The 12,395-nt window shown below is 43.5% G+C and overlaps 1 protein-coding gene across 1 annotated transcript in view; it reads left to right on the top strand.

The window, feature by feature from the left end:
• The window catches only part of actn3b (actinin alpha 3b), a 38,547-nt gene that overhangs the window by 22,344 nt on the left and 3,808 nt on the right, over nucleotides 1-12,395 (top strand). The window contains exons 2-17 of the mRNA XM_080896288.1: nucleotides 81-195; nucleotides 1,359-1,478; nucleotides 1,577-1,663; nucleotides 3,643-3,730; nucleotides 3,943-4,021; nucleotides 4,458-4,539; nucleotides 5,479-5,564; nucleotides 5,784-5,876; nucleotides 6,324-6,554; nucleotides 7,274-7,421; nucleotides 8,276-8,426; nucleotides 9,524-9,632; nucleotides 10,661-10,801; nucleotides 11,123-11,305; nucleotides 11,879-12,013; nucleotides 12,182-12,361. Coding sequence (XP_080752414.1) covers nucleotides 81-195; nucleotides 1,359-1,478; nucleotides 1,577-1,663; nucleotides 3,643-3,730; nucleotides 3,943-4,021; nucleotides 4,458-4,539; nucleotides 5,479-5,564; nucleotides 5,784-5,876; nucleotides 6,324-6,554; nucleotides 7,274-7,421; nucleotides 8,276-8,426; nucleotides 9,524-9,632; nucleotides 10,661-10,801; nucleotides 11,123-11,305; nucleotides 11,879-12,013; nucleotides 12,182-12,361 — 2,028 coding nt within the window. The remainder of the gene's footprint in view (nucleotides 1-80; nucleotides 196-1,358; nucleotides 1,479-1,576; nucleotides 1,664-3,642; nucleotides 3,731-3,942; nucleotides 4,022-4,457; nucleotides 4,540-5,478; nucleotides 5,565-5,783; nucleotides 5,877-6,323; nucleotides 6,555-7,273; nucleotides 7,422-8,275; nucleotides 8,427-9,523; nucleotides 9,633-10,660; nucleotides 10,802-11,122; nucleotides 11,306-11,878; nucleotides 12,014-12,181; nucleotides 12,362-12,395) is intronic.

Below are 12,395 nucleotides of genomic sequence, written 5' to 3' on the forward strand. Positions count from 1 at the left end.
CGGCAGGTCAAGTCTGTGAATGCAAATGTGTAATATGTGGTACATGTGACCTGTGAGCCTCCATCTCTTCTCTCCTTTAGACCTTCACAGCTTGGTGTAACTCCCACTTGAGGAAGGCCGGGACACAGATTGAGAACATTGAAGAGGATTTCAGAAATGGCCTCAAACTCATGCTGCTGCTGGAGGTCATATCAGGTGGATGTCATTGAGAGCACACACCCATGCATGTATACACATTTAAAAACTGAATGATACCGGATCACATACTTGGATTTGGCACATCCTTGTGGTAAAAAAAAAAAAAAAGAGCAGATCTTTTGCTATTTTGGTGACACTTCTTTTTCTTTTCTTTTTTTGTCATTTTCTTTGTAGAATGAGACTGATGTTGATTGCTCACACTCCTAAACATTGTTGTGTTTCACTCCCACACTGTACCTTCTTCCATCCATAAAATCCAGCAGTCATCATCACTTTATATATAATAGCAAAAAAAAATCTGTTTTAAAACAGTGAGTTGAAAATAAGAAGAGACTGCATCTCAAAGATGGAGACGTTTAAAAAACAAATAAAGTACTTGCATTCTTTCTTGTGGCCACCAGGGGGAGACTGAACAAAGTCTGACTGTAAAGAAATCTAAGAGGAACATTAAACTATCACTCACGTGATTTTATGACATCAATGAAAACTTTCAGTGTTAGTTTCTATTTCAAGTCATATTTTTTTTAATTTCTAACTGTTGTATCAGAAAGAATCATCTGAGTTCAAAAGGCTTTATTTGTAAAAGTAACGAACATAGAAACTTGTGGTAAATTTTAAAATGTATGGCTGAATACTTCCGTCGCTACCTGCCAGCAACCACATGAAACTCATGAATCTGCGCTTTCTAACAGTACGTATGTCAAATGTTACCAGTGAACGCTGCAGGATTACAGCGTTTTGGAGTCGGATCATTCTTTTTAAACTCTGTATAGGATAAAGTAGGCGGTTCTACCTTGTGATTGACTGGTTCGCAGCATTTCCCTGGCAGGTCTACTTGTCTTTTGTGATGTCTGGTTTAAAAACGAGAAAACCAAAAAAACTGAGATGGTGATGATCAAAATCCTGAGCTAGAATATTGAAAACTGTAGACTACATAGTAACAGGTGGTGTCACATTGGCTACATCTCTGCAGGTTTCATGAATGGAATTACTCTTATAATTCATAACTGTGTTCTTTGGTAAATAAACTAACACAAACAAGTAAAATTGAGATCACATGTTCTTGGAGATGGTGTATTTTTCCTTGACACTTAGCTTAAAAAATAACTACTGAGCAGCTTGATGGACGAGCTAATAAATCTGTTCCTCGTCTTTCTCAGGTGAGAGGCTGCCCAAACCCGACAAAGGCAAGATGCGTTTCCACAAGATCGCCAACGTTAACAAAGCTTTGGACTTCATCTGCAGCAAGGGGGTCAAGCTGGTGTCTATTGGTGCTGAGGGTGAGACAAGACCTTTAAAATGAGTCTGAGTTTTATCTGATTAATTCATCAGGATCTGCTAAGACGAGTAACACGCGTCCGTGTGTTTGGTTTTGTAGAAATCGTCGACGGTAACGTGAAGATGACTCTTGGTATGATCTGGACCATCATCCTGCGTTTTGCCATCCAGGACATCTCTGTGGAAGGTGTGTTTCCATAAAGCAACACTGAATTTTTTAAGCTTAAATTAACTTTTTTAGTGGTTGTCACTTAAATAGTGAGATAATGCACGAGTTATGAGTTTGCAATTAGTCTTTGCAAGAGTTTGGCCAAACTGCTGGAGCAGTCACCATGCCTGAGCACAACAGACAGAGACAGTTGTCTGTGTCTCAAATACAGTCACGTGAACGCAAAGTTAAACACATCTTGCTAGAATACACAAAATCTCTGTGTGTTTATTTGTTTCTTTGGCTGCCAACTCCTCCCACACAATCAGGAGCTGAACAACCAAACTTGGCACACAGGTGCATCTCAGGCCCCTGAAGCACCGTTTTCAGCTTTACAACACTTTATAAAAGCACCATATCATTTTTATTTCACAATAATAACATTTAGCTTATATCCGCAACTCTTAATTTGTGCATAATGTTTTATGATGCCAAAATGTTGCCTGGCAACCACCTAGCAATGAGCTAAAATGACCTGTGTTTTTGCCTTTATGCACTTTATGAAAGCAAACCAACAGCACGAGCACTGCAGCTTGGATATGTCTAGTCAGTCAAATCTGTGAAGGGCATTCTGAGTCATCTTCTTAGGAAATGAGATAAACCACACACACACACACACACACACACACACACACACACACACACACACACACACACACACACACACACACACACACACAAGTGTATATATACTGTTAAAACTGTAGCTGCTCATATTCAACATCTCCTTGAGACTTCTCAGCACTCAGTTTCAGACCATTCTACTCTCAGCTCTGTATGATGTCACTAAGAGCAGATATCCTAATATGGTCATCTTCTGTTTGCAAAGGAAAGCCAATCAAAGAGGAAGAGGAAATAAAATGTCTAGTTTCTGACAGAGAATGAACCAAGGCCCAGTTTTAGCTAAATAAAGCTTATTTCAAACTGTATGGTCATGCAAAGCTATCTTAAGTAATGTAATAATATCTTAAATTGCGTGCACACTAGAAATGATTTGCAGCACCATAGCAACCAATGACCACAGAAAGTGAATGACATGCAGCAGAGCTACAGGTACCACTGTGGACAGGAAGTGGGCACGATCAGAAGTAAACTTTAGCCAAGCAACTGAAACGACTACCCATGAAAGTTAAGAACCGCGATGATTGGCACATGACCTGGTAGTAAATATATTAGAGGGTCACCTAGGCAACGGCAGCCTGGAATATCCTAAGCAACCAGCCGCGGGCTTCAAAGCGATGCACAGAGAGTGAAGCGCTTCCAGTGTGGATGCAGTTGTAGAATAAAACGATGAAGCTGGAAATGAGTGTAGTAGATTTAATGCCTTTAACTCTGTGCGTGCGTGTGTGTGCGTGCGTGTGTGTGGGTGTGTGTGTGTGTGTGTGTGTGGGGGGGGGGGGGTGATTTGTTGCTTCCTTGTTTGGTAATCCCACCCCTGGGCTGTATTTGCACCTCATGCCATTTTATTTTAACCTTAATGCTGTCAGCAGGTCAACCCACAATAAATTCTTGTTTACAAAGACTCCGACCTTGTTCACTCTGTCCTTCCACACTCCGCCCCCACACCCCCCACACCCCCACTTACCTTCAAGTCATCTCCTTTAGCTTAGCTTTTATTGCTTCCGCTCTTCACTCTTCTTCTGCTGTCATACAGCTTGACTTTCTTCGCCATCGACCTCGCTCTAACCTCTCATAACTCCTCTTCCCTCCACTAGTGCAGGAAATTATCTTTAAGCCACCCGTCAGACGAGCTTGAGAAATATATTGACTGCTGCTAACATCATACAGCTTTTTTTAATGCCAGATCTTGATCCTAAACATCTTTGTGCAGTATTTAAACTTTTGACAGCCCCAATCACTCTCTGTCATCCTCTTCCTGACTGTTATTCTTCTTCTCTTAATGTTCAAAATAACACAAACCCTCATCTAAAATCATCTCCTCTTCTCAACTTTTTCAGAGACCTCTGCTAAGGAGGGTCTGCTGCTGTGGTGCCAGAGGAAGACTGCCCCCTACAGGAACGTCAATGTACAGAACTTCCACATTAGGTGGGTGAGCGATGCCGACCTGTGGCATCAGCAGGGAACTGCAATCATTCAGCTTATACTTCTGTCTGATGCTGATTTCTTTTCCTCTTTATGTTTTCCTCGCTCCATGTCACCCACTGATCATCTACTCTCCTTCTTTTCTCCTCACGCCTCTTTGCCTGCCGCTGTTTCCTCACTCATGCCTCCCTCCTTCCTCTTCTTCTTCTTCTCAGTTGGAAGGATGGCCTGGCCCTGTGTGCCCTCATCCACAGACACAGACCCGACCTCATTGACTACTCCAAACTGAGAAAGGTGGCCCATCCTTCTCTACTTTCCCCTCTATTTTCAACCTTTATACTGAACCTTGATTAATGCAGTCTTTTTATGTCTTTTCACTTTCATCATTGAAGCTCTGTTAGAAATATTTTTTCCTGTGAACTGATTTCAGCTCATTAAAAAGAACCCAAAAAGACAACCCATCACAATACTGCACTTGTAGATCACAAGCTTGATTAAGAGTGTTAATAAGAATATTTGCCAAAATTGCATCCCTTAAAGTTGGATGTGATGCGACAGAATTGGAAACTGCGCTGCTGTTTGCTCGCCAAAATCCTGCCAAAACTCTGAAACTGAAACATTTCTTAATGAGGTTTATTTCTCGCCTTCAAAACACTCATCAGAACTGTCGTGGCTGGCGTGCTTCCCCGTGTAGTCTTTTGTGTGTGACACTGATTGTGTGTTTCTTCAGGACGACCCCATCGGTAACCTGAACACCGCCTTCGAGGTGGCTGAGAAGTACCTGGACATCCCGAAGATGCTCGACGCTGAAGGTGAGGCCACGAGACGTCAACGTGACGGAGCAGTGCAGGAAGCGGGTTCTGTCTTGTTATGCTGACACACACGGTGATGAGCTCAGCTGCAGCGAGATGCATGATGGCAGACACGGTGGCTCCGGCTTGCTCGGAAAATTAAATCATCTTCATTGAAAAAACGAATGCATTTTAAATCACTTTAAATGCATCTACTCAGGAACCAGCGGCTCTGACCTTGGAAATATCACTGCTTTGTAGGCAGCTGTCCTAAAACGAGTGATTAATGCAAGAATAAATCATAATGCTCTTTACGCTTCACGGTCACATTTTAATTCAGCATATTTAACTGAGGTGGGAGTCACCAGTCACCAAGTTTGCAGTTACACACACTCTGTTTCTGACAATTAACTGCAATAAAAACTCAAAACTCACGTCTGTTGCTGTTTACGTCAGTAATTCACATTTAACTGTGACAGTTGCACTCAGTAAACCTCCTGGTCTACAGAAATATAACGAGGACACAAACAGCTGGCAGCCAGTTAGGATCAAAGATCCGTTCAGACTGATGGCAGCATGTTGGTAATCTGTCTGCATTTCTAAGTTATTTGCAAACCTTGATCAGTCTCTCTGAGAGTGACTGCAGTCAGTCCAGGTCAGACTGTGGCTGCTTCCTACCAGGTGAGATGAGTTCTGGTTCTTTAGTGAAATATTTAGTGTCCCTGCATCGATACAATATTGCCACACTAAGCTGTATCAGATTTTTAAATATTTAATAAAAATGTTATTTAAAAAATGCTTTTTAAACCTGACAAAGTGGCTTTTCAGAATAAAATGCAGTAAAAACGAATCAAACGTCTGCTCTGCTTTCCTGCCCTGTGGATCATTCTTTCAAACCTTTGCCAAGACTATTTTAAAATAATATAATAATAAAGCTCAACATTGTTTTTGCACCTTCAGATATCGTGAACACACCCAAACCTGACGAGAAGGCCATCATGACCTACGTGTCCTGCTTCTACCACGCCTTCGCCGGCGCAGAACAGGTGAGCTGGTGTCGCCTCACTTCTCCACGTTTCATGTCGTTATTTTTCTGTGGATCGACGAGCTCGGAGCACAAACCGAATGAGCAAGTGTTCCCTTTGTAATTGAATAAATCAGATGACACACGTGAAACGCGGTCATCGTGACGTAACGTCAGCGCTGAGTAAACGTGCGAGCTGCGTGAATCTGGGTAAATCAGCTGTTGCTACTCTCCCTCTCAGGCCGAGACAGCTGCCAACCGTATCTGCAAGGTGCTGGCCGTCAACCAGGAGAACGAGAAACTGATGGAGGAGTACGAGAAGCTGGCCAGCGAGGTGAGAAACCGCTGCGACCGCACAACTCCCACTCTCAGTCTGTCCCACACTTCTCCTCACTCTTTCTGCTCCTTCACTGAAGTCGTTTTATGAAAATCGATTTTTTTTCTCAGTTATAGAAGCATAAAAGGGAAAGTTGACAACTAAGCGCATTTATGCAGAAAGTGCGGTGGAATATGAGCAACTTTTTCCTATGTACAGAAATGAAGGGTGGCTCAAGACTTTTGCACAGCATTATATCTTTAAATAATCAGAAACATGCGAGTAGCTGATATACAAAGCAGCTAGAACTGATGCACAAACATGACCCTAAATAAAGACTTTCTTTCACTAAAGACATACAGAATATAGGTCATAAAGGTCATATGATGTGTGTGGGTGTGCATGTAAACTGCAGACTGAAGTAATCAGAGTACTCTGAGTAACCTTTGCGTTTCTCTTCTGCAGCTTCTCGAGTGGATCCGTCGCACCATCCCCTGGCTGGAGAACCGCGTGGCGGAGCAGACCATGCGCGCCATGCAGCAGAAGCTGGAGGATTTCCGTGACTACCGTCGCGTCCACAAGCCGCCCCGCGTGCAGGAGAAATGCCAGCTGGAGATCAACTTCAACACCCTGCAGACCAAGCTGAGGCTCAGCAACAGGCCCGCCTTCATGCCCTCTGAGGGCAAGATGGTGTCGGTGAGCAAGGAGGACGACTTAATGCATCACTCAGGATTTTCAAGCTCACACATCAGTTGAAAGATTAAATTCTTTGTGTGTTACTTTGGAAAGGATTTTATGAGACGTAGAGTTTGAAAAAAGAGACCAAAACAACAAAGTCACACTTCAGTTGGTGGTTAGACACGGGCACTTCTGTTCGAGGTGCTCTTTGAAAACGCCAAAGCACTCCCCTTTCAAAATAAAATCAAAATTCCTTCATTTTCATGGCAAGGTTATGTAATGACTCCAACACATCATCGGGGAATAAAACAGAGATAATGAGCACACTGAATCTTTTCTAGTAGTTTGTCACCAACAGGGACTTCCACATATAGTGTCCCACCAGCAGGCAAGCTTCCACCTAAGGGTGAGTGGAGTACGATCCAGCCCAAACATTCACCCAGATTCAGCTCAAATTAGTCAAGAAGAAGGATAAAAGGATAAAAAGAAAAAAATAGTTTCTTCATCATCTTCTTTGTATAAAGCAAAACTTCAAAGAGACTCTCTTTTCAGCTACTGCTTTCTGAGAAATTTACAGATATTAAAAACCTCTCAAGGTCTACAATCTCAAATCAATTCAGAGTCAGAGTACGGCGGGCCGTCACGAGCTCTTAATTCCCCTCGAACGTGTCGATAATACGCCTAACACTCCTCCTCCTCAGCACAGGGTAATAATGAAAGCGCTCCCTCTCCTTCAGGACATCGCAAATGCCTGGAAAGGTCTGGAGCAGGTGGAGAAGGGTTACGAGGAGTGGCTGCTGACAGAGATCCGCCGCCTGGAGAGACTCGACCACCTGGCCGAGAAGTTCAAGCAGAAGTGCGCCATGCACGAGGCCTGGACTACAGGTAGGTGGTGGATAGATTTTGTATTTTATTTAGCTCACAATATAACGCACTTTAAAGCGAGTGCTGCCACTATATAAATAAACTGAATTAAAGAGACATCTTCGCACCAAGCAAAGATCTCATATCACTCCAGTTTTTGGTGATCGGGCCTTTCGGGCAGCGGCACCGAGGTTGTGAAATTCTCTCCCGCTGGTTTTACGCTGTGCAGACGCCATTGATTCGTTTAAAAAGCAGCTGAAGACATTTTTATATAGGCAAGCTTTTAATTAATTTGTTGTATTTTACTGTTTTACATTGTTATTTGTTGCATTTCCATTCTTTTCATTTTCTTTGCTGTAAAGCACTTTGTGATTTATCTGCGAGAAGCTCTTTATAAAAAATGTTACTTACTGTTTGCTTCCTTAAAGAGTGACAAATGCGGATCCTTCTTAGCGTAGTCATTTACACAGTGACTCGACGATTGAAAGGTCGCCTTTTTGTGTAAAGAAACATTTATCGAATATTAAACATGCTCTTGTCCTCTCCTCGTTGTTTTTATATTTGACGTATCAAACTATTCTTGTTTTGTAGCTTTTTTTTACCTCCGTTAATCGCGAGTCTTCACACTTTACTGTGTAATAAGGCAAAGCAGCAAAAGATAACCCTCAAAACCACATCAAAGCACCATAAATGGCCCAGTAAGATTATACAGAGCAATTAAAAAGGATCTAATGATTCATGGGGACACTGAAACGATACAGCGAGTGGGAGATATAAAAATCTGAGCGAGAGCTGTAAAACTTTAAAAGCTTGTGGGCCCGACTTTTACTTGTTACCGTCTTTAAAGTAACTGTGTGTGTGTGTGTGTGTTTCAGGTAAGGAGGATCTTCTGTCCCAGAAGGACTACGAGTCGGCCTCTCTGATGGAGATCAGAGCCCTGATGAGGAAGCACGAGGCCTTCGAGAGCGACCTCGCCGCTCACCAGGACAGGGTGGAGCAGATCGCCGCCATCGCCCAGGAGCTGAAGTGAGAGCGTGTGACGAGATGTGTCCTAATGCCGGACGTTAAGGTCACGGGGAGGAAGAGAGATGTTGAAAATCATGATGGGTGGGGGCGGGGGTGGAGAAAGCATTATCCCAATTATTCTGCATAATGGGAAGAAGAGCAGGGGAAGAAAGCGAGTAGCTGAAGTGACGGCAGGGATGTCGAGAGCAGACGAGAACACGAACGCAGCCAGGAACAAAAGATGCAACAGATGAGTGGAAAATATTAATGAGAGATAAGAAAGATGAAAGGGTGCTTCACGAGAGAGCAGAAACCTCTGATCTCGCCATTTACTTATCCTCCGCAGCTCCTCGGGGCTTTTTTTTTCTCCGAGATAGCCTTGAGATGATTTCTTTGATGTTACAGTATATGAGCAGATCGGCACTGTAAAGCTGAAAAAATGTACAGTATAATTTATCAGCGAGGACTTCAAAAGCACAAATCATGACCTCGGTATCAAGAAAGAAAAGTTCTTAGATGCCCCTCAACTCAAAGGAGGGCGAAATATCTATGCATTTAATAAAAGGGCATCAAATATTCGGGTTATTTGGAGAAATGAGATCACTTCACAGAAGAGTTTCCTCAACTTTACCTTACTTTAGATCAGGGGTGTCAAACATAAGGCCCGGGGGGCCAGAATCGGCCCAGTGAAGACCCTGATCCGACCCACTGGACGGCTTTGGAAAATGTGAAAGAGGACAAACATTTTAGACTTTGAACTGTTGGCTATTCATACCACACCAAAGTAATTTAATTATAGATTTCTCTAATTTTACACTTCATTTTTTAATATTTAACTCCAGAGAGCTTAAACTTTATCATGTAGAACAACTGAGACTCACTGTTTATATTCAGCTTGTTTTTCTTATATTAAGAAATCTCATTGGTTAAACGTGCAGCTAAATTTCTTTACACTGACTGAAAGGAGAGTTTCACTCATCTGACAAACGTGATTATTCGTAATGATGATTTATTAGCGGGTTTAGCTGAGTTTCAGCTAATATTATTACCATTTTGTAAATATTTGTGTGATAATGGTCTATGTACTCGTCTGTTTTGTTGTTTGTCTCTCTCTCCAGTGAGCTGGACTACCACGATGCTGCTACAGTCAACACCCGCTGCCAGGGTATCTGTGACCAGTGGGACAATCTGGGCACTCTCACCCAGAAGAGGAGGGATTCACTGGAGGTAAAACTAAACAGCAATCAGCTGCTTATGTAAACAACTCACTGAACACGTTACAGTTTTTTGTCTGGAAAGACAGCTGGGATCGTCTCCAGCCTTCCTGAGACTGAGCTGGATGAGTGGAAATGAGTGCATGAATGATGAGGGAGGCGATGGGGAGGATGCGGGATGCACAACAGGTGGTGCAAAACTGCTGATTGCAGTTATTGTACACAGCAGGGGCTAGCAGCTGATTGGCTGGGGGGAGGGTGTGGTCAGGCTTAGACGATTGGATAATAAGAGTGACACTAAAAAAAATTACATAAATGATTTTGAGAGTGTGGGAAACTAAAAATAAAATAACATGTTTTACACAGAGATAAAATTTTGATTAGTGTAATATGAATCTGAGTTTTGGTGATTAGAGGCCAACACTCGGAGCAGGCGGCAGTGGAGGAAAGTCATTTCAGCTTCAGTTGTAGTGCACAGGTCCAGAGATCTGAGTACACTTTTATATGGTTCGAATATTATAAATAGAAACTCAACAATACGCTGCGAGCAAGCAAGAAAACACCTCCAGCTGAACGAGTTTCTGGGGTGGCCGTCTGCCTCAGAGAGAGCAGGGGGTCAGGAGGAGAGTGTAGGGACAAAAAGGAGAGAGTTGAGAAGCAGCAGGTAAACCGTGGGCAGCTCTCTGAGATCAGAAAGCAGCGGAAACATGGTGGGAAAGAGGACAAAGGAGCGTTTCCATGTGAACAGACTGAAAAGCAGAATACCAGTGATTACAGGAAGTGACAGAGTTACAGGAAGTAGGCAGAAAGATCTGGAAATTGTGAAGTTGTGAGGTTTTATAAGCACAGGACACCAGACAAATACAGCTAATGTGATTCAGGGCGTCTTGATTTTTATCAGCAAATTCGGCTTAATGTTTTCACGATGCTCAGCGAGGAGTGACAAAAACAACACGAAGAGTGCAAATGGCAGATTCCCTCCGTGTTTGTATGCACACGTCTGCTTCAGCATCACGAGTGTGTTTCTGTCTGTGACGGCAGCGTGTGGAGAAGCTGTGGGAGACCATTGACCAGCTGTACCTGGAGTTCGCCAAGCGTGCGGCACCCTTCAACAACTGGATGGACGGAGCCATGGAGGACCTGCAGGACATGTTCATTGTCCACAGCATTGAAGAGATCCAGGTAACCATCTGATTCAGTTTTATTTATATAGCACCAAATCACAACAACAGTCCCCTCACACTGTTTTATATTGTAAGATAGAAACCCTAGAATAATACAGAGAAAGCCCAACAATTAGACGACTCCCTGTGAGCAAGCACTTGGCAACAGTGGGAATGAAAAACTCCCTTTTAGCAGGAAGAAACCTCCAGCAGAACCAGGCTCTTTTCTTTTTCTCAGACATTTAAATCTGTACCAAAGGAAGAAGTTGTACAAAAAAACATACACTCTGTCTTTCTTTTTTCTAATACACCACCTTATATTTGTTTTCCTCCCGCACAGAGTCTGATCACAGCTCACGACCAGTTCAAGGCTACTCTGCCCGAGGCCGACAAGGAGCGCATGGCCACTCTGGGCATCCACAACGAGATCCTGAAGATCGCCCAGACCTACGGCATCAAGCTGTCCGGGATCAACCCGTACACCAACCTCTCCTCCCAGGACATCAGCACTAAGTGGGACACTGTGAGTCAAGTCAAACGGACCCCACAAACACAGCGTTTGTAGAAGGAGCAAATTAATTATTATATCGCAGACACAATGAGGAGCGTGGCTGCTCTTTAATCTGCTTTCAGCAAGTTAGCATTATGTAGCAGCAAATGTCAACCTGGCTCTCTCTCTCTGTGTACACTCCATTTGGTCATCCAGCTAATATTAGCACAGTGCAAAGATAGCGACAGGTCAGGAATAGTACAGTACATGTGGGTTAGAGTGACACTCAGCACTGCTGGCTGTGAGGCTCTCAGGGGAAATCAAAATAACTCCACAGGAAAGCCTGTCGGTGCAGCCGTAGTGCGACACACATCAGACCATCTGTGCTCAAGAAACAAATTTTTTTTTCTTTCTATCTGGGCAATCATGAAGTTACAATCTGGAGTGAAAAACTATGTATACAGACTTGGAAAAAGTGACAGCAACATTCAGTTAATTTAAAGATGCAGTGATGCAAGCGTAGAAATGGAAGAGGTGACAACATGTTTAAGTAAACTGTAATAATGTAAGTTACACACAGTCACCAGATATAAACTGTGTGTGCAGGTGAAGCACCTCGTGCCCCTCAGAGACCAAATGCTCCAGGAGGAGGTGGCCAGGCAGCAGGCCAATGAGAGACTGAGGCGCCAGTTCGCCGCTCAGGCCAACATCATCGGACCCTGGATTCAAACCAAGATGGAGGTACGAGATGGGGGTGCTTGGGTAACCAGTGCTGTGTGTAAATCTGCACGGTCGGATCAACGTGATCTGTGGGAACAGTAACGCTCAGCTGTTGCTACAAAATAATGCAGTAAAATATGTGAAAGTATGGTGAGTGCCGCATTTCCTCATTGATTCCTGTCTCTGCAGGAGATCAGCCACGTGTCTGTGGACATCGCCGGCTCCCTGGAGGAACAGATGAACAGCCTGAAGCAGTACGAGCAGAACATCATCAACTACAAATCCAACATCGACAAACTGGAGGGAGACCACCAGCTCATCCAGGAGTCCCTCATCTTCGACAACAAGCACACCAACTACACCATGGAGGTGTGCATGCAGACCGCAGCGCGATCTGCAGATG

Source organism: Rhamphochromis sp. 'chilingali' (assembly GCF_963969265.1).
Source record: "Rhamphochromis sp. 'chilingali' genome assembly, chromosome: 1".
In the NCBI taxonomy this organism is placed as follows: domain Eukaryota; kingdom Metazoa; phylum Chordata; class Actinopteri; order Cichliformes; family Cichlidae; genus Rhamphochromis; species Rhamphochromis sp. 'chilingali'.